The 22397-nt window shown below is 40.2% G+C and overlaps 1 protein-coding gene and 1 long non-coding RNA gene across 9 annotated transcripts in view; one reads left to right on the forward strand and one right to left on the reverse strand.

Annotated features, from left to right (window-relative positions):
• The window catches only part of SYNE1 (spectrin repeat containing nuclear envelope protein 1), a 445509-nt gene that overhangs the window by 59815 nt on the left and 363297 nt on the right, over positions 1-22397 (forward strand). For all 8 annotated transcript variants that reach the window (XM_082405389.1, XM_082405392.1, XM_082405394.1 and 5 more), the window contains exon 2: positions 14277-14338. In XM_082405389.1, coding sequence (XP_082261515.1) covers positions 14277-14338 — 62 coding nt within the window. The remainder of the gene's footprint in view (positions 1-14276; positions 14339-22397) is intronic.
• On the reverse strand, positions 17377-19799 carry LOC309634971. The gene is made up of 2 exons (XR_014248542.1): positions 18216-19799; positions 17377-18047 (listed from the first exon to the last, which is right to left on the reverse strand). It is a non-coding gene; the product is annotated as an uncharacterized lncRNA (long non-coding RNA).

Raw genomic sequence — 22397 nt, forward strand, 5'->3', positions numbered from 1 at the left:
CTGTGCCATTTTACTTACCTGGAAACAAATGTAGATACAGTAGCAAGTCTTATGCTGGTGTTTGGCTACCTGGAATATACTGTTAATAAATTCCTCTTGATATATGTTCTGGTGATTTCCAAAGTTTTATATAAAATGTACCATGCATTTTTATAGCTGATTGAAACTTGGAATCTGGTGTTTGGTTATATATAAAAACACCAAAATCTTACATTTTTATATATATTTACCAAAACATGTTTCCTTTATCTAACAAATTTTAGTTAGTTCTGATTGTTCTGAGTTTCCTTGAAATAATTCAGTTGAAATAGTGCACTTATTTAAATTTATACCAATTTAAAATATTGGGGGCTTCCCTGGTGGCGCAGTGGTTGAGAGTCTGCCTGCCAATGCAGGGGACACGGGTTCGAGCCCTGGTCTGGGAAGATCCCACATGCCGCGGAGCGGCTGGGCCCGTGAACCACAATTACTGAGCCTGCGCGTCTGGAGCCTGTGCTCCGCAACAAGAGAGGCCGCGATAGTGAGAGGCTCGCGCGCCGCGATGAAGAGTGGCCCCCGCTCGCCACAACTAGAGGAAGCCCTCGCACAGAAACGAAGACCCAACACAGCCATAAATAAATAAATAAATAAATAATCCTTCCCTCTACTTAAAAAAAAAAAAAAAAAATATATATATATATATATATATATATATATATAGGCGGTGGGGTGGAGAAAGTGAACAGAAACCTCTTTGCCTTTTCCCAAGGATATAATTAAAATAACCATATCAAAAAATTACAATAGCTTCTTTTTATATTGGGAGAGTCTTTGTTCTGCTTATTACCTCTTCCTAAGATTTCTCGTCATATTCCCTCCTTACCTCCCTTCCCATCTGTGCATATATGGAAGTCAGGTCTTCCTCTTTTCTAGACGTTTTTTTTTTTTTAACAGATTATTTTTAAAATTTATTTATTTATTTATTTTTGGCTGTGTTGGGTCTTCGTTTCTGTGCGAGGGCTTTCTCTAGTTGCGGCGAGCGGGGGCCACTCTTCATCGCGGTGCGCGGGCCTCTCACTATCGCGGCCTCTTTTGTTGCGAAGCACAGGCTCCAGACGCGCAGGCTCAGTAGTTGTAGCTCACGGGCCTAGTTGCTCCGCGGCATGTGGGATCTTCCCAGACCAGGACTCGAACCCGTGTCCCCTGCATTGGCAGGCAGATTCTCAACCACTGCGCCACCAGGGAAGCCCTTCTAGGCGTTCTAAACTCATTTACTTTCCGGTGATTTGAGATGTGGCTGGTTTAAGAAGATTGCGAGTAATGAATCTGTGGAAAACTGGGAAATGTTAAGTCACACCTAAAAACACTCAAATTAAAATGTTTTCTTAGAACATTGCTGGTGAAAGAAAACACATTTTGGGCCCAGATTCTGCCTACATGCCACTACTTGGCAACTCTTTCTTTCTTTTTTTTTTAAATTGAAGTATAGTTGATTTACAATGTTCTGTTAGTTTCAGGTGTACAGAAAACTGATTTATATATATATATATATATTCTTATATATTATATAGATTATTTTCCCTTATAGCTTATTAGAAAATATTGAGTATAGTTCCCTGCGCTATATAGTAGGTCCTTGTTTGTTATATATTATATATATATAGTGTGTAATTTTAATCCCAAACTCCTAATTTCTCCACACACCGCCCCCCCCTTTCCCCTTTGGTGACCATAAGTTTGTTTTCTACATCTGGGGGTCTATTTCTGTTTTGGATATAAGTTCGTTTGTATCATTTGTTTAGATTCCACATGTAAGTGATATCATATGGTATTTGTCTTTGTCTGACTTACTTCACTTAGTATGATGATCACTGGGTCCTTCCATGTTGCTGCAAATGGCATTATTTCATTCTTTGTTTTGGCTGAGTAATATTCCATTGTACCACATCTTCTTTATCCGTTCATCTGGCTCCTGACCAATGGTGTTTCAGAGCTGGGAGAGAGGCATCATCTGTGGGAGAAGGACTCAGACAGGATAGATGGTGACATGGGGCCAGACACAGGGCAGGACTAGATAGTGGTTGCCAGAGTTGTCTGGTTGGAGAAGTAGAAAAGGTACCTAGGCAGGCAGGCCTAGAAGGGAGAAAGGCAGAACCAAGTTTGGTTGGTTGACTAGAGAAAGCATATGAATCAGTGAGCAACCATTCAATCTGGTAGAAAAACAGACGTCTGACACATTTTGGAGAACTCCATGTAATTGGCAGTCTCGTGAGAGGTGTGGCCCTTTCCCTTTCTTTGCACTGTCCTCTTTGTTGCCACACTTCTAATTCAGTCCTCAGAAAAGTGCAACAGTGGGCCTTGGAAACAGTGTTCGTTTAGAAATAAATGGAGAAAGCAACATCTCATGGTGATAAAGGGTTTGACTCTGGTGTTGAACAGATAATGAAAGCAAATGTTGCCTCCCTCTGTATTCAGTATGTCATACGTGTACGTCTCACAGCTGAGCCCCTCCCCAGGATGTGTCCTCAGCCCAGGGGATTTGCCTCATCTGAGGTATGCCTCTCGATAGGGCAGCCCATATCCTGCCAGTGGGTACAAGGTCCTTGCCCCTTATTTCCATTTAGGACCTCTCTGAAGGACCACCCCAGCTAATTGCATCTCAGGTCAGCATCTCTCTCTCTAAAATTCTGCTTCCCTCATGCCCTTAAAAGTGTTGGTTTTGAGAGCATATCCCCCAAAACACTTCCTACTGACAAAATTCCTTCTAGAGTCTTCTTCTCTGTTAGCTTGACCTTGACGAATGATCATACCAATGCAGATACAAATATAGAGATGGGGAAGGGAAATCATTTATATGTGAGCCAGCTTCCACGAACTTCTGGTTGAATTCTGTTTCTGTTGAGGGTGCCACAACAGGGACGAGGTGGGCCCAGAAGAAGGGATGGAAAAAGTTGGAGAATTGAAGACAGGAGGTCAAGGTGTCACTGGGGAGGAGAGGTCCTCATAGCTTGTAGCTCAGGAAGCTGGTGGAACATACACGACCTAGCTCAGTTGTCCTCACTTTTTCTTTACCATTTGCCTTTTTATGTAACTTATTAGGAAAAATTTTAGATATAGAAGCAGAATTTTCCCATTAGTTCCCATCCTTGCAAACTGTAGGGACTGGCTTTTATTTTTTTTCCACATTCATGTTGCCTTTAATTTCCTCCACTGTGGTCTTTTTCTTTTTTTTTTTTTTTTTTTTTTTTAATTAATTTATTTATTTTTGGCTGTGTTGGGTCTTCGTTTCTGTGCGAGGGCTTTCTCTAGTTGCGGCGAGCGGGGGCCACTCTTCATCGCGGTGCGCGGGCCTCTCACTATCGCGGCCTCTCTTGTTGGGAGCACAGGCTCCAGATGCGCAGGCTCAGCAGCCGTGGCTCACGGGTTTAGTTGCTCCGTGGCATGTGGGATCTTCCCAGACCAGGGCTCGAACCCGCGTCGCCTGCATTGGCAGGCAGACTCCCAACCACTGCGCCACCAGGGAAGCCCTCTTTCTTTTTTTTTTTTTTTTTTAATAATCCTCTCACATATGCCAGGCCACTGTTTTTACTTTGCGCTGCATACACAGAACTTGGGCTGTGATGTGCTTCTTTTTGATTCCTGTTCTCCCTATTGGACTGTAAGGAACCACACCCATCCTCTCCAGTTGCATCCATAGCTGGTCAGAAGTGGGTGCTGGCATACAGGAGGGGCACAATGACATTTATTAAATACATGAATCAAACAATCAGAGAATGGATCAAAATTAGAATAGGAGTAAGACTTCCTAAATTCTGGCCATGGTTCTGTAACTTCCTGGACTTCATTTCAGTTTCTAGATTTCTGGCATATTTCTTAACCCCACCATGCTTCATTTCCTTATTTCCATCTGGGCTAATGGTACCTCCTCTGTCTGCTCACCCAGGCTACTTGTGTGAATCAAATGAGAAGTATACACGGAAATGAGAGTAAATTCAAGTGTTGTAAAAATATAAGGTATTTTTATGAATTCACCACGTGATTATTTTCTTTTGCAGTGTTTATACCCACAAATAGAGGAAGAAAAAAGTGACAGAAAAAAACTACCAAAGTTCCGGAGAAACTATTCAAATTTATTGTCTTTATTTAGAGCTAGAAGATAATTGAAGGAAGCCACCGTATGAATGCCTATAATGAACTCTGCTGCTTTCACTCTCATTATATTTATTGCTTATCTTCTCTTTATTATGATTATTACTCCTCTGTAGGGCACATGTCTATCATTGTTTTTCTATATTGTACACACAATCCTTTATGCAGAAGTCTAAGCTTTGTTTTCAAATTCAGGATCGTTTGGACTTTAGAAATATAATATGGTGGGCCTGCCACATGGTATGTATCACCCCCAGTCAGAGACTGTGTCTTTGTAATCAGACACATTACTATTTCTGCAAAGAAAAGTATGCATTTTAACGTTAAGTGGGGTAAAGAAAGATTATAAACAGGATCTTCTCAATTTAGGTGAGTTTTTTTTTTCACCAAATGATTTTTACTAAAAATGTATGAAATTGAGGCCTATTTAAAGATTCAAGGCTGATGTATGTATTACCTTCTCTCTCCCACACCCCCATACATGCCTAATTAAAATTCCTCATGGTAAGAAAGCATTTCCTCCGTCATTGTTTCCCTAGAGACTAACCCACTGCCTGGAACCTTGTCTGATCTATGTGTCCTTAGAAAACCACCCATATTTAACTGCCTCCCAAACAAATATATGAAAATTCTCTAAATATTTAAATTTTCTTGTAATTTGCTGACTGACATATGCTATTTGCTTTTCCTTGCCTAACAGTGATAAAATTAAAATGTTATAATGAATGGTTCAGACTATATTTTTAACTAACAATAGCCAACTGAAGATGAAAGACTATCTTTTGTTTTGTACATTTCCGAAAAAAAAAAAAAATTTAGAAGGTTTAGAATAGTTAAATAAACCAAACACATTATCAGGATATACACACCCTCTCCCCTCCCACCCACTCCCTATCATGTAAGACCAAATTTTCCAGATTTAAATGATAGTATCTCAGACATCATAGGATATTTTATTCATATTGGAAAAATCATGTCATCTTTCAGCAAATGTCCTTGACTTACTGCATTTTGACCCTTCTTAAATAAATATATCTCGGGTAAATTTTTGTCTAAATAAATATACAAACAGTGGGAATAACCCAATATGATAGTGATGTTTTGGAGTAGTTAATTGGGCAATAATAATTCGATTGAAACAGATATAAATTTTAAAAATGTTCATACCACTTCATTCCCATTGTTACACATAGATACAAAGGACATAGTTCAGGCCAGTGATTCTCAACTGGGATGATTCTTCCCCGGCAGAGTTTTGACAATGTCTGGAGACATTTATGATAGTCGTAACTTGTTGGGTGGGGAGAGAGAGGCGTGCTCCTGGCAGCTCATGGGTAAAGGCAAGGGACGCTGCTAAATGTCCTGTAATGCACGGGGCAGCCTCTCATAACGAATAATTATGCTGCCCAAACTGTCAAGAGGGTTGAGGTTGAGAAATTTCTAATTTAGGAACTGAGATAATTATATTCTTCTCATCCCTTGTGCCTTAGATTTAAAGTGAGATGGTACTAAGTTTTGCAAATGTAACTTTAATGAAACTGGGCTCTTTTTATCTAGTCACTGGTTTTACATACAAAAGAAATACAACTCCACTTCCAAAAATCTCAGAAGCACTATGTCTTTACTGACATGTGCTTGAAAAAAACTGAAGCAGTGATTAGAGTACTCAGTATAGGCAAAAATCCTTAAAAATTCCCTTTTCTCACCTTTTTCCTCAATCTCACTCTTCCACTGGCTCTTGATCTTCTCCCCTCCTTTCCTTCTCTGTCCTCTCCCATTAGTCTATGCTGAACTTGTGCAGAGTAACTTCGGATGCCCTTGTTCCTTGCCACTTTTCTCTCCATTGCTCATCTCGTCAGAACACCAAAGACCCGGAAGGTAGACCCAATCAAGCAAGCCTAGAATCTTTCTTTTATAGAAGACAGAATGAAGAAGGGGTGTGTGTGTGTGTGTGTGTGTGTGTGTGTGTGTGTGTGTGCACGCGTGCACACGCACATGTGTGTATCTGTCACACAAGTAAATGCCTTTGTTTAGTTAGCCTTTGCTGTGTAACAAACCACTTCAAAACTTTGTAGCTAAAACAATCATAATTCATTTCTCATAACCTGTGGGTTGGCTGGTTAGTTCATAGTTAAACATGGATGGTTTTCTGAGGAACACATATAAAAGGCAATGTGCCAGGCAATGGGTACATTTCTAGGGATACAATGATGGGGAAAATGCTCTTTTCCTGGAGGAATTTGTAATCAGGTATGTATGGGGATGTGGGAGAGGGGAGTAACAGATGCATCAACTCCGAAGCCTTAGATGAGTCTCAGTTTGCTGGCTTCATCTGGTTTGTGTTCATCTGCAGGGTTGGCCAAACTAGAAGGTTCAAGATGACCTCACCCACGTGTTTGGCAGTTGGTTCTGGCTATTGGATAGGGCATCTCAATTCTTCTCCACATGGACCCTCCTCCTCCGATATAGACTGCTTTCCTTGCTTGGTGAATTTAGGACAGGGATCCAAGACAGCTAAAATAGAAACTGTAAGAGTTCTTAAGGCCTAGAAGCAGATGATATAAAGTCATTTCTGCTGCATTATTGATCAAAGCACATACAATGCAAGATCAAATTCAAGGAGAGGGGAAATCAATTCTGCCCTTGAGGGGAGGAAGAACAAAGTCACATTGCAAAGGAGAATGCCTACTGGGACTGGAGGATTTTTTGTCCATAATTTAATATCTGTCCTCTGATCACTATGCTTTATATTCTTTCTACATCAAAATACACTCATGCCCTCCCAAGACATCAAAAGTCTCATCCAATTATGTTATCAAGCTCCAACTCCAGTCTCGTGTGATCTGCATCTGGTCCAGATACAGAGGAGGCCCCTTGGGTGTAATTTCTGTCAGTCCCCAGACCTGGAAACTAAAAAGAGAAGTTACTGCTCCCCATTCATCCAACATGCAGTGATGAGACGGGGAAGGACCATTGCAATGGATGCTTCTGTCCGAAGAAGGGAAGAATGGAAAGGAGATGGAAATCGTGTTCTGAAGTCATTCTGAAGTCCAGCCTGGCACACGTGGCCCCCTCCTTTAATTCAAGGGCAAGGGTCATTCCCTGTCTTTTTGATAAGAAGTGGCTCATGTTTGTGGCTGATAGTCTTCTTAGCCATATAAAGCTGTGGTTCGAAAGTCTTCTCTTCATTTTGAACTCTCCTGTCCCTTAAGTGCAGACCGGTGGCATTTTTGCTTCACAGATTTGTTGGCTTCGTAAAAATCTGCTTGGAGTTCATTCTGTGGCCCCCAAAACCCAAAGTCTGAAATAAAACGTTGGAGCACACGTGAGGCTGCAGTGGGCAGTGCCCTTAAGATTCTTAGAAGCTGGTTTGTCTGGTTGAGAACATCAACCAAACACTGAAAAAAAAATAAAATAAAATAAAATAAAAAAATAAACAAAAAACAAACCAAACACTGCCTTAAATCTTTCTGAGTTCTTAACAATGGTTCTTACGGTCACAGTCTTGATTGATTGTTGTCCTGAAGCTATTTTTTACTTTGCAAATCTTTTCCCAGGAGAGACTGACAATGACAAACCATTATTTTTTCTGACGCGCCCTATCAAAGGTCTCCTATGTTTCCTCTAAATTCTGTTTGCAAACTAAATAGTTCCTTCTTTGGTTCATCTCCCTTTCTTCCAGTACCTTATAATGTGCAGCTGAAAGAAGCCGGTTGACAGCTTTCTGCAGGGAAATCTCCCTAGCCAGTTGCAAAAGTGCAAGTTACTACCAATGACAGAACATATAACGCATAAAATATGTGTAGCTCTCCTTCCGGCCCCAGCTAGTAGTTTCCTCACTGTTCTTTCAGCCTCTGCTAACAGTCTTCTTTGTGTCCTTCAGCCTCCTTCCCCATCTGATCCCAAGGCCACCTGGGTTTTTTTCTGGTCATTACTTGAAAGTTAAAAGTACATGTTTAATGTGCATTGGAAATAATGGCGTTCTTTAAATTTTATGGATATATCCAAATTTTCTCTAAATTTAAAGGCTTTGTTGTTTGTTTTATTCATTTATTCATTCAACAGGATTTATTTGTAACATTTGTAGGCATTGGGAACAAAGTTACTGTCCTCATGGGGTTTTTTTTTTTTTAATTTATTTAATTTAATTTATTTATTTTTGGCTGCGTTGGGTCTTTGTTGCCGCGCACAGGCTTTCTCTAGTTGCGGCGAGCGGGGGTACTCTTCGTTGCGGTGCGCAGGCTTCTCATTGTGGTGGCTTCTCTTGTTGCAGAGCATGGGCTCTAGGCGCGTGGGCTTCAGTAGTTGTGGCACGTGGGCTCAGTAGTTGTGGCTCATGGGCTCTAGAGCGCAGGCTCGGTAGTTGTGGCGCACAGGCTCAGTTGCTCCGCGGCATGTGGAATCTTCCCGGACCAGGGCTTGAACCCTTGTCCCTGGCATTAGCAAGCTGATTCCCAACCACAGCGCCACCAGGGAAGCCCCCTCATGGGGTTTAGCTTCTAGTAGGCAGTCCAGGATTCTGAGCCAAAGCTCAGGAGAAGTCAGCTCCAGCTCTGCCTCTCTAGAACTTAATATTTAGACTTTAGCCAAAAGGTCCTTTTTTAGAAAGCTGAACTTATGTTTCTTTGAGCATTACCTTTCAAAGGGTGAGGAATTGAAATGGTATCTTGTTCATCTCTGATCCTCACAACATCTAGTTTACAGCCAACAGTTGACACACAGTAGATGTTGGTGGGAAGAGCAGAATTCACCCTTTCCTTGAAAGGTGTTACATTGGCCCCTCTCTCTGGTCTTCATCTCTTTATATCTCTAATTAAGTCCTTCATTCCTGGGATAAACCCCACTTGATCATGGTGTATGATCCTTTTAATGTGCTCTTGGATTCTGTTTGCTAGTATTTTGTTGAGGATTTTTGCATCTATGTTCATCAGTGATATTGGCCTGTAGTTTTCTTTTTTTGTGACATCTTTGTCTGGTTTTGGTATCAGGGTGATGGTGGCCTCGTAGAATGAGTTTGGGAGTGTTCCTCCCTCTGCTATATTTTGGAAGAGTTTGAGAAGGATGGGTGTTAGCTCTTTTCTAAATGTTTGATAGAATCCGCCTGTGAAGCCATCTGGTCCTGGGCTTTTGTTTGTTGGAAGATTTTTAATCACAGTCTCAATTTCAGGGCTTGTGATTTGTCTGTTCATATTTTCTATTTCTTCCTGGTTCAGTCTTGGAAGGTTATACTTTTCTAAGAATTTGTCCATTTCTTCCAGGTTGTCCATTTTATTGGCATATAGTTGTTTGTAGTAGTCTCTCATGATCCTTTGTGTTTCTGCAGTGTCACTTGTTACTTCTCCTTTTTCATTTCTAATTCTGTTGATTTGAGTCTACGCCCTTTTTTTCCTGATGAGTCTGGCTAATGGTTTATCAATTTTGTCTATCTTCTCAAAGAACCAGCTTTTGCTTTTATTGATCTTTGCTGTTGTTTCCTTCATTCTTTTTCATTTATTTCTGATCTGATCTTTATGATTTCTTTCCTTCTGCTAACTTTGTTGCAAAACGGTGTGTGGCAGACCGGAGGAGGCCCTTTTCAAACACCAATGGTCTGCAGAACCTGCCTCTCATTACTGTTGAGGTGGCCTGAGAACACCATGTAGCGGGGCTGCTGAGCGAACTGGCAGAGGAAGTGTGTGAGGTACGCCTGCAGATCCATCTGTTAGGGAGGGTCCTTCAGGGAGTCAGGGTCGTCTTCCTCATCGTCCTCGTAGTAATCCTCTTCGTATTTACGTGTGGCGAGAATATCAGACGAGAGTTAAGCCATCCTCCTCCTCGTCATCGTCCTCCTCCTGGTCCTCCCACATGTCACTGGAGTCACCTTGGCTCCACTGTGCAGGGGCGGCCTGGCGGGTGGCATTGGCCTCCATGACGCTGGACCGCTCGTTGATGATCAGCTTCAGGATCTTGACCAGCAGAGGAATGTTGGTCCAGCGCTCAGGGTTCTTGGCCGACTTGGAGCGGGTGCGGGTGCCCTCGTCCAGGCCGTAGATCTCCTCCCCCTTCACGCGGATGTCCTGTAGCCGCTTGTCATCCGCGTTGATGCCGTGCTGGAGCAGCTTACACAGCGCCACAGAGCTGACTTTGCCCTCGTACTGCCCGTAGGACAGGTGCTGCCGGCTGGTCCACTCGGCCATCGCGAACTCCAGGGCGGGCTTGCCTCTGGGCCCCAGGAGGTTGCACAGGAACTCTAGGAGGGGCTCCAGCTGAGTGTGCACTGGGTGGGCGAACACCATGATCAGGGACTGCATGCCGCTGAGCGTCTCTGCCTGCTGCGTCTAGCTGAGGATGGCATGGAAAATCTGGTCCAGGCTCTCCCCCGGTTCCCACCCCGCCTTGGAGATGAGGGTGGACACGAGGCGGCCCGCGAAGGTGGTGGTGAACTCGGAGGTGCGGGGGCCCAGGAGCTGGCTCGCCACCTGCGTCACACACCACAGCCCATTGTAGCCATGCAAATCAAACCGCAGTGAGCTGTCACCTCACACCGGTCAGCATGGCCGTCATCAAAAATCTACAAACAATACGTGCTGCAGAGGGTGTGGAGAAAAGGGAACCCTCCTGCACTGTTGGTGAGAATGTAAATTGATACAGCCACTATGGAGAACAGTATGGAGGTTCCTTAAAAAACTAAAAATAGAACTACCATATAACCCAGCAATCCCACTACTGGGCATATACCCTGAAAAAACCATAATTCAAAAAGATACATATACCACAATGTTCATTGCAGCACTGTTTACAATAGCCAGGTCATGGAAGCAACCTAAATGTCCATCAACAGATGAATGGATAAAGAAGATGTGGCACATATATACAATGGAATATTACTCAGCCATAAAAAGGGACAAAATTGAGTTATTTGTAATGAGGTGGATGGACCTAGAATCTGTCATACAGAGTGAAGTAAGTCAGAAAGAGAAAAATACCATATGCTAACGCACATATACGGAATCTAAAAAAACAGTACTGATGAACCTAGTGGCAGGGCAGGAATAAAGATGCAGATGTAGAGAATGGACTTGAGGAGATGGGGAGAGGGAAGGGTAAGCTGGGACGAAGTGAGAGAGTAGCATTGACATATATACACTACCAGATGTAAAATGGATGGCTAGTGGGAAGCTGCTGCATAGCACAGGGAGATAAGCTCGGTGCTTTGTGACGGCCTGGAGGGGTGGGATAGGGAGGGTGGGAGGGAGGCTCAAGAGGGAAGGGATATGGGGACATATGTATACATACAGCTGATTCACTTTGTTGTACAGCAGAAACTAACACAACAAGGTAAAGCAATTATACTCCAATAAAGATACATATTAAAAAAATAAAGCCTTCCTGAAGCCAACGTTTTTTTCTTTGTATATTCGTTTTCCCTTATTGCATAACAAATTACCAAACTTAGCAGTTTAAAACAACGTCCTTTATTATCTCCAAATATTTGTGGGTCAGGAGTCCATGCATCTACCTATGCCCTCTGCTCAGGGTCTCACAAGTCCACGATCAAGGTGTCAGCTGGGCGGCGTTCTCATCCGGAGGCTGAAAGAGGGAGGAATCCACTTTTGAACTCATTCAGGTTGTTAGCAGAATTCATTTCCTTGTGTATGACGGAGCTTCTTCCTGGCTCTTGGCTGGAGGCTGCCCCCCAACTTCCAGAGGCAGCCTGCAGTTCTCTGCTCCGGGGCCCTCTCCATGGACTTTTCACAGTTTGGCTGTTTGCTTCTTTAAGCCAGCAGGAGAATCTGTCACTCCAGTCAGCTCAGAAGGAATCTTACATAAAATAACATGTTCATGGGTGTGGCATCACATCACCCTTGCTGTGTTCTGTTGATTAGAAGCAATTCACAAGTTCTGGTTGCAGTTGCCCACACAAAGGTGTGGACTCCAGGAGGTGGGAATTTGGGGAGGTTACCCTATTATAGTGTGTTCACCACGCTACTCATCTGGTGAAATTACTGTACTGCCTCTGTCTTGTTGCATTACTCTATAGCCCTCCTCTACACATGTGCCCTTTCTTGTCTCTCTCGACCTCTAAATATTTACCTTTATTATAATTTTTTGACTTTGCTACTTTTTTCTTCCAGTTTTATTGAGGCATAATTGACATTCAGCACTGTATAAGTTTAAGGTGTACAGCATAGTGATTTGACTTACATACATCGTGAAATGACCATCACAAACAGTTTAGTGAACATCCCTCATCTCTGTAGACACAAAATTAAAGAAATAGAAAAAAATTGTTTTCCTTGTGATGAGAACTCTTAGGATTTACTCTCTTAACCATTTTCATATATAACATACAGCAGCGTTAATTGTATTTATCATGTTGTATATTAAATCCCTAATACTTATTTCTCTTGTGACTGGAAGTTCGCACCTTTTGACCAGCTTCATCCAGTTCCCCCTCCCCCCATCCCACCTCTGCTAACAGTAAGTCTCATCTCTTTTTCTGCGACTTTGTCTGTTTTTGAAGTGTAATTGACCTAAACACTGTGTTAGTTCCTGTTACACAACACAGTGATCCACTACTTCTATGCGTTTCAAAATGATCGCCATAAGACTAGTTACCATCTGTCATCCTACAAAGATATTACATAGTTATTAACTATAGTCCCCAAACTGTACATTTGATACCTGTGACTCATTTTGTAACTGGAAGTTTGTACCTCTTAATCTCCCTCACCTACTTCTCTCCTCCCCTCAAACCCTCCCAGCAACTGCCTGTTTGTTCTCTGTATCTATGACTCTGTTTCTCTTTTTTATGTTTGTTCATTTTTTTTTGTTTTTTTGGATTTCACATGTAAGTGAAATCATACAGTATTTGTCTTTTTCTTTCTGACTGATTTCACTTAGCATAATACCCTCTAGGTCCATCCATGTTGTTGCAAATGGCAAGCTTTCACTTGTTTTTTTAATGGCTGAGTAATATTCCATTTCATATATGTATATATATACATATATATATATATATATATATATATATATATATATATATATATATACACACACACCACATCATGTTCTTTGTTCTTTATCCATTGATCTGTTGATGGGCACTTAGATTGCTTCCATATCTTCTTGGCTATTGTAAATAGCGCTGCAGTGAACATGGGGATGCATATATCTTTTCTAATTAGTGTTTTTGTTTTCTAAATACCCCAGAGTGGAGTTTCTGGATCATATGGTAGCTCTATTTTTAAATTTTTTGAGGAATCTCTATATTGTTTTCCACAGTGGCTGCACCAGTTTACATTCCCTCCAATAGTGCATAAGGGTTTCCTTTTCTCTACATCCTTGTTATTTTCTCCAGCGCTTGTTACTTGTTGTCTTTTTTGATAATAGCCATCTAATAAGTGTGAGGTGATATCTCATTGTGGTTTGATTTGCATTTCCCTGATGATTAGTGATGCTGAACATCTTTTCATATACCTATTGGCCATGTGCATGTTTTCTTTGGAAAAATGTCTATTCAGATCCTCTGCCCATTTTTCAATTGGGTTGTTATTTTTTTTGATGTTGAGTTACATGAGTTCTTTGTATGTTTTGGATATTAACCTCTTATCAGGTACATCTTTTGCAAATATCTACTCCCATTCAGTAGGCAGCCTTTTCATTTTGCTGATAGTTTCCTTTACTGTGCAAAAGCTTTTTAGTTTGATGTGTATTACTAAGACAGATGTCAAAGAGCATACTGCCTATGTTGTCTTCTAGATATTTACCTTTAGATATATCATGGTAGAGACTGTGTACTCTTCATCTCTCTGCATCCCTTTGCACCAAGCATAAAACTTGGCACTTAGTTGGTCTCAAGTGAACTTTTAAAAAAACAGATTTATTGAGGTTTAATTATTCAGTGAACTTTCAATAAATGAATGAAGATAAACATAGGGCTAACATATTGCAAATTTTAAAGCATTTGCTGATAATTTTTAAATAAATAATTGACTTGCCTAATATATTTGAAGTTTTACTGGCTCTTCATTCAAGACAATAATTGGTAACATGAATCATAAGATAAAATAATATAATAATCATTTCTAAAGTTGTGTAACTATGAATTTTTTTCATGATACAACTTCATGACATGTTATCTAACCAGATAATTTTTTTTCTTCTAGATGAGCAAGAGATAGTACAAAAACGTACTTTTACAAAATGGATCAACTCTCATCTGGCCAAGGTAAAGGAAACTACCCAGAGTTCTATGTTTACTTAGTTTGAGCCAATACATCATTAAATGCACAGTTTAACGTAATGCTGCTGTGGCTATTGTCACTATAACTAGTCAATAATGTTGGCACCTATCAGTTTAATTGTGGCATCTGCTAACATTTTTTCAAAGAAAATTAACAGATAACCAGAGTCGAAAGCAGTTACTTCATGTCAATTCCATGAATCTTGATGAAATATTTCATTCAGTTGTTTCTTCTGTACTGATGTGTCTCATATCAGACGGAGAATTCATGCTGGATTTTTGTTTGTGTTTGTTTCTATTTGGAGCAGAAAAAAGCAATGAGTAGTCTGCCCTGAGCAAAGAATTTTATCTAAGGAGATAGTGTCTGGGCTCCCCTCTCAGGTGCTCTTAGAGAAAAGTAACCATAGTGGCAGGACACTACAAAGGCTAATCAGTCTGAGATTATCCATACTGACCTTAGATTGTATCAGGTGACTGGGTATCCATACATTGTAATGACTTTGAACATAAATACTAACATAAAACAAATTTCCATGTAGCTACATTACAAAAAAATTAATCTCTTATAATGCTGATGAAAAAATATGTGAACCAGAAAACATTGCATTTGTAAAAATAAACGCAGATGACAGGACAATTGTCTGCATTCAGTTAGAGGATCTTTGCCGAGAGCAGTGCCTAAAGTGTGCAAGGCATAATCCTACGAGCAGTTTTTGACTGGGGACTCCTCCAAAGCCTCTTTTCATAGTTCAGAAGCAAACAAAGCATGGCAACTTACTTCAGTCCCATTGTACAAATTGACTGCTTACTGTGTGTCTATGATAGGCTTTGGAGACAGGAAAAAAGCTAGTAAGACACTTTCCCAGGCCTTGGGAAGCTCAAAATCCAGCAAAAACAGAAGACTAGATTAATGTGTCTAGGGCTTCCCTCGTGGCGCAGTGGTTGAGAATCCGCCTGCCAATGCAGGGGACACACGTTCGATCCCTGGTCCGGGAAAATCCCACATGCCGTGGAAGAACTAAGCCCATGCACCACAACTACTGAGCCTGTGTGCTGCCACTACTGAAGCCCGCGCGCCTAGAGCCCGTGCTCCGCAACAACAGAAGCCACCACAGCGAGAAGCCTGCGCACTGCAACGAAGAGTAGCCCCCGCTCGCTACAACTAGAGAAAGCCCACGCGCAGCAACGAAGACCCAACACAGCCGGAAAAAAAAAAAAAAAAAAAAAAAAAGCTTAAAAAAAAAAAGAATAATGTGTCTAGATACAGGATAAAATGGGATTATCTTTCCTATAATCTCTCCAAAAGCCACTTGGTAAAATGGGAATTTTCTGGCCCAGTGGCTGCACCCAGAATCTGCCCGGTGACAAGGCACTGAATGCCCTTGGGGCTCATTTTCTCAAGCTTTGGCTGGTGCCATCTGGCCCCAGCCACTACTTATACTCCAGAATTGTCATCATTTGAGGACAGTTCTTTTTTTTCCAAAATGAAAATAGTTATTGTTTTTTCATATCATAAAAAGGTTACATGCTAATTGTAAATCATTTTGATAATAAACTTCTTAGAAAGTTTAATGAAAATAAAAATCACCTTAAATTCCACAATCCTGATATAACCATCACTGACATATTGATCACCATTTTTCTACATGCTGGCATACACAATTTCACATAAGTGGTTATAGACGATACTATTCTGAATGCCTCTATTCACTCAGCACATCTGCACGTCTTCCCATGTGACTAGATACAGAGCCACATAATCATTTTAATGGCTGAATAATACTTTGTCATTATAAATATAATAAAATTATTTATAAATTATACGTCATGATTAGCCAGTTGTCTATCAATGGTTATATAATTAGTTTCCAGTTGGTTAATATTATATAAAATATCACAGTGAAAGTCCTTGGGCATATATATCTGTACATTTGTGTGATTATTTTTCTTAGGATAAATTTCTAGAAGTGGGTGGATAGTCCACAAGTATACATGTTTATAACTTTAATATATACCAAGAGCTTATGAGAATGCCCATTTCCTTATACTATTAATCCTCTTTAACAGTATTTTCCAATCTGGTGAAAATAGTTTATGGTTATTTTTATATTTTTTAATAGGGTTGAGTATCTTTGCAGAAGATTTTAAAGCAGAATTCCTGGGACACACTTATCTGTGTTCTGAATTCTTAAAAAGAAGCAAAAATTGGAATGTGTGCCATGGCACATGGTATACAAAGGGCCTTTGTGGAAGGATTATATGCCAAGAATTTGTTTTCTAATCTGTTTTTAATCACCATTTTATCATTGTTTCAAGTTACTTTACATATTTATGTGATAACTGGGTATTGGAAGGGGCTCTACCAGTGTGTACCCTTTTATGTTCTTTTTTTTTTTAGTCCTGCTTTGTGACCTCACTCCTGCTATTTCCCGTCTAAATATCTAAGTCCTACCCTTAATGTGTAGCACATACCTCTCTCATTCATGAAGTCATTTCTGACCACGTGTGAAACGCCGAGCAAATGCTCCAGAAGGTTAGCAGTTTCCCCTGCACTTCTCCCCCAGCCTTCTCTGCTGTTCCTGCCTCGGGTTTGGTAGAATCAGAATCTCAGCACTTCTCCAGAACCTGCAGCACAGGTGGAAAAGTTCAGCATGTCTTCTTTTTTTTTAATGTGCTCAGAGTATTTTAATTTAAAAATATGCTAGAGATTAGAGATTTCATGTATTTTGTGTATGTGTGGTCTGTGGGTCTATGAGTATTTGCCTATGCTAGTAGAAGATAGCTAGTTTCTTTTTTTTTTTTTAAGTATTTTATTTATTTACTTATTTGGCTGCGTCGAGTCTTAGTTGCGGCGCGTGGGATCTTCGTTGCGGCATGCGGGATCTTTCATTGCAGCGCGTGGGCTCTCTGTTGTGGCGTGTGAGCTCTTTGTTGTGGCGTGTGAGCTTAGTTGCCCCACAGCATGTGGGATCTTAGTTTCCAGACCAGGGATTGAACTCGCGTCCCCTGCATTGGAAGGTGGATTCTTAACCACTGGACCACCAGGGAAGTCCCTAGTTTTTTTTTTTTTTTTAATGAGAAGGAAATTGGTTTTGTTTTTTTTTTTACTTTTGAGTCATTGCATTTGGACTTACCACTGCACTCTTTTTTTTTTTTTGGAATATAGTTGATTTACAATGTTGTGTTAGTTTCTGCTGTACAGCAAAGTGAATCAGTTATACATATACATATATACACTTTTTTGAAGATGCTTTTCCCATATAGATCATAACAGAGTATTGAGTAGAGTTCCCTGTGCTTATTAATTATCTATTCTATATATAATAGTGTGTATATGTCAATCCCAATCACCTAGTTTATCCCCACCCTCCGCCAGTATGTCTTAAATGATTTTATACTGTTTCATATCTCACCTTCCCAACAACACTGTAAAGTCTTCAAGGCATGTGCTAATTCTTGGAGTTCTTTGTAAATCCTAATAGCTCTAAGCACAGCACTGAGTACCATGCAGAGGGGCTTAACGAAACAGCAACAGCAAAGATTCTTTATCTTTCCTTATTTTGTTAGAGTAGTAAAAACATCAATCACATGGGGAAAAAATAACGATTAATGTCTGGCACTGTGCTAAGTGCTTAACTCAGGTTATTTTATAACGTACTTCTTCATATATCTTATAACGTACTTCTTCATATATCTTATAACGTACTTCTTCATATATCTTATAACGTACTTCTTCATATATCTTATAACGTACTTCTTCATATATCTTATAACGTACTTCTTCATATATCTTATAACGTACTTCTTCATATATCTTATAACGTACTTCTTCATATATCTTATAACGTACTTCTTCATACACCTGGCCATTGGTGCTGCTGAGATTTTAATGCAGACGTGAATCTGAAGTCCCCTTGGTTTCCCTACTTTACACATTTTTGCATTGATAGTATCATTTCAAAAGACCCAGAAAATTATTACCTCTGCAACTGCTCCATTGTAAACGTACTGCAATAGAGATTTTTTTGTTGTTGTTCTTTTGTTTTCTCCTCTGTACTTGCTATTTTTTTCTTTCTTGGGCCTTGAAAACTGAAACAGTGATACCTATGCTTGTTATCCGGGACTTATTTATACTGACATCGTAGTATCTTACCAAATGTAGCCTGCAACTTCATTGGAAAACATTTTCCTTTTCTGACTCACTTGTAGTTAAAAACATTTTGAAAATAAAATCTGACCACATTACCCTGCTTTGACAGTTGAGAGTTTTAGGATAGCTACAGAGTAGATGTTTATGTCTGCGACTGTCTCAGCAGCTGGTCCCATGATTCCCTACTCTTCCCTCTCTCTTGTACCCATCCTTTGCTTGCCTTTATCCCTATTTGAGTTTCCTATTGCAGCCCTGTTTCTCTCTCATTCTCCCTCTCACCCCGCTTCCATTCCTGTATCATCTCTATCTCTCCCATCCCATCTCCTCCATCACGCCTCCACCCAACTCCCTTTCCATCTGTATCTCAATCTCTCCATCCCTATCTTTATCCCCATTCCCATCTCTATTTCTATCTGTACACTTTCTCTATAAAAACATATGCAACTTGTACATCCTAGGCTTCACAGTCTCCTTGAGGTCACATTTACATATACGCCCAAATTTAAATGGAAGCACACACTTCCCTCCCCATTGCAGTGTGCTGACTTACTTCTGAGAATGATAATACCTTACTTGCAACAGAAGCAAAGTCAGGTTCATATCTTTTATCTGGCCTCTGGACAAGGACACTGTCACTTTCCCTGCTGTCTCTGTGAGAAGGCTTGCTCCCAGAGTCATTGTGTGACGCTAGAGTGTGCCCATCACTCTAGCACCCCAGGTGCAGACAACAAGCACCTGCACAGACACACACACACACACACACACCCCTATCTTAGTCACCTGGGCTCTACAGAAGCATATATTATGCCCAGAATCTCACTAAGTCTCTCGTGAAAACAGCTTCTTAGATTTTTGGTCTTCAGCTCTTCTTTACCTTTTAACAACACATGGATATCTCCCCTGGCCCCTGGTTTTCAGTCATAGAGCACGCCTAAAGCCATACTTAGAATCAAAGTGTTTCTCACTAGAAAAATAATCCACAGAGAAGCAACTTGATCTGCTTCAAGGTCTTTCCTTATCCTCCAGAGATTCTTTTTTTTTTTTTTTTTTTAATTTATTTATTTATTTTTGGCTGTGTTAGGTCTTCGTTGCTGGGCGCGGGTTTTCTCTAGTTGCGGCGAGCGGGGGCTACTCTTCGTTGCGGTGCGCGGGCTTCTCATTGCGGTGGCTTCTCTTGTTGCGGAGCACAGGCTCTAGGCGCGCGGGCTTCAGTAGTTGTGGCACGTGGGCTCAGTAGCTGTGGCTCGCTGGCTCTAGAGCGCAGGCCCAGTAGTTGTGGCACACGGGCTTAGTTGCTCCGTGGCATGTGGGATCTTCCCGGACAAGGGTTCGAACCCGTGTCCCCTGCATTGACAGGTGGATTCTTAACCACTGCACCACCAGGGAAGCCCCTCTCTGGAGATTCTTGAGCCAACTTTTCCTCTTCTTTCTTGCCTATTAAGAAACCAAAGCCAATGGTTTGTCCTATAACAACAGTCTGCTCCAAGGATGGAACCATAATTGCTGTCAGCTTTGAAAGGACCTGGTGTTCTGTAATTTGTTGGGTCAGATTGAGTCTGGTTTGGTGTATTGTTTATGTTTGTTTATTTTGCCCAGTAAATATGCAACCAACTTAGACCCAGTATTAGTCAGCTTGGGCTGCTGTAACAAAATACCGTAGACTATGTGGCTTAAACAAGGAACATTTATTTCTTGAAATTCTGGAGGCTGCGAAGTTCAAGATCAATGTGTTGACTGATTTCAGTCCTTACATGGCAGAGAGAGAAAGAACTGGTTTCTCTTCCTCTTCTTATAGGACACTAATTCCACTGTGAGGAATTTATGACCTCATTTACGCCCAATTACCTCCCAAAGGCCCCACTTCCAAATACCATCACATTGAGGGTTAAGGCTTCAACATATGGATTTGGGCGGGGGACACACAAACATTCAGTCCATAACAGGCCACAGGTTCATCCTGAGGTCTGGCTTGAAGCACATGAGAATTTCTTCCAAACCTCGGTCCAAGAACGATGTAAGTAATGAGCTTGTCTCCTCTTGCATATCAAATGTTTGTTTGTGTTTCAGTTCCTATTGTACATAGCGCTGTGCTTTGGAATGGCTTCAGATATCTAATAACCAAATCCTTCAAAATAATTAAAATGCATTTTATTCCTTGGTTTGTGTGTGTGTGTGTGTGTGTGTGTGTTTCCTGCAGTTTTCTGTTGACATCTACCAATAAAGGCAAGGAAGTGACCCATGTCAAAAATATTTTTATGCTGGTGATCAGATACTAGTCTTAATTCACCTATTACTTATGCTATATAACATGCCAAGTTACTTTATCTCTGAGAACAAGAAAGGAGAAAGTGCTAAATTGGCAGGAAAAAAAGAGTTTCGACTTTCTTCTAGAATGCAAGTTGTAAATATTTTGCAGGATCTCAATTGTCTGGGAGCTTTTGCACAAGTCATGGGAATTTCTGTGGATTTAAACTAGAGTGATAAACCAACTCATCCTAAATTCTGTGATTATGTCTTGCTACTGCAATGCCTTCTTTAAAGATTTCAAGCAAACTAAAAAAATAAACAAACACCTTATTTAGAAAGAAAACTTTATATGTCAATTATATCTCAGTAAAACTGGAAGAAAAAATCATACCTGTTTTCTCAAAAATCTTCTTTGGAAATTGACTGTTTCCAAAAATAGCTTTAATAATAAGTTGCAGCAGGTTTACAGAGCTGGGATGTTGAATTGAGAAGCAAAAAAAATTGATCCTGTCTCCTAAGATCATTCAATGTTGGGTGAATTGGGAGATGTTCAAAAGATGCTTTGTGGAGATAAATTTGGGGAGGGTTTTTCATGGGAAATTTTCATTTTTGTTGTAGGCTGCTTTGCTTAGTTGCAAATAAGAAAACTATTTACTGCTAAGTAAATAAAACAAACTCTTTTACTGATGACATTTTATTCTATTGTAACAATTCTTTGTAAATATTTTGACAGTAGCATGAAGACATAGGGTGCAAATAAGAGAGCAATCTGTTTTCAAAAAATACGCTTTTCTTAAAACAAAAATTTATATTAAAAATAGGAAAAAAAACTGGAGAATTTTCTGTATATTACTCAAATTTGTGGATATAATTATCAGTTTTTAAAAAATATTTGCTTTGTTTTCAAATTGAAGTCTTCACGCTTCTGAAATTATGCAAAACATTGCAAATCATAAATTGTTGATATAATGTAATGTAACATCAACAAAAATTAGTGAGTTCTGTTTATTTCATATATCTGATAATTCCTTTCAGGAAGAGAGCTTCATACTGAAACGTGGGCCCTGTAATTTTCTTCCTTTTTAAGAAGAAACCTGCCTCTTTCTATTCTGTTTGCTTTGTCAGTGAAAGAAGGTGGAGTATTCGTTTTTTAATTAGCCCAGTATTGATCCAAGTAATAGTTTTTCAAAGTTAGGTCCTGATTCAGTGCTGGCTGTCATCACTCATTGCTAACTAGGTTTTTAAATTGCAGGGCTGCTGTTTACTGAACTCATCATATGCCGATTACTGTGCCTTAGCAACTTTATCTTTTATTTTATTTAAATAACACAACAATCAAATATAAGTAGTATTTTCTCCATTTTATAGATTATGAAACTGAAGCTTAGAGTTAATTAATAAGTTCAAGGTCATATAACAAGTACGTGGAAAACCAGATTTCAATCCCAGGACTCCAAAGTTTGGGCACTAACCATTGTGTTATATACACCCATGCTTCTTTCATTTATTTAGCTATTCATGTAGCAAATACTTTTCAAGCACCTATTATGTGCTTGGGGTTGTGGATACAGTGGTGAACAAAAAACAGATATAGTCCATGCCATTATGAAACTGACAGGCCAGCAGAAGAGACAGCAATTACAGAGA

Source organism: Balaenoptera borealis, assembly GCF_965194805.1.
Source record: "Balaenoptera borealis genome assembly, chromosome: 9".
NCBI classification, from domain to species: domain Eukaryota; kingdom Metazoa; phylum Chordata; class Mammalia; order Artiodactyla; family Balaenopteridae; genus Balaenoptera; species Balaenoptera borealis.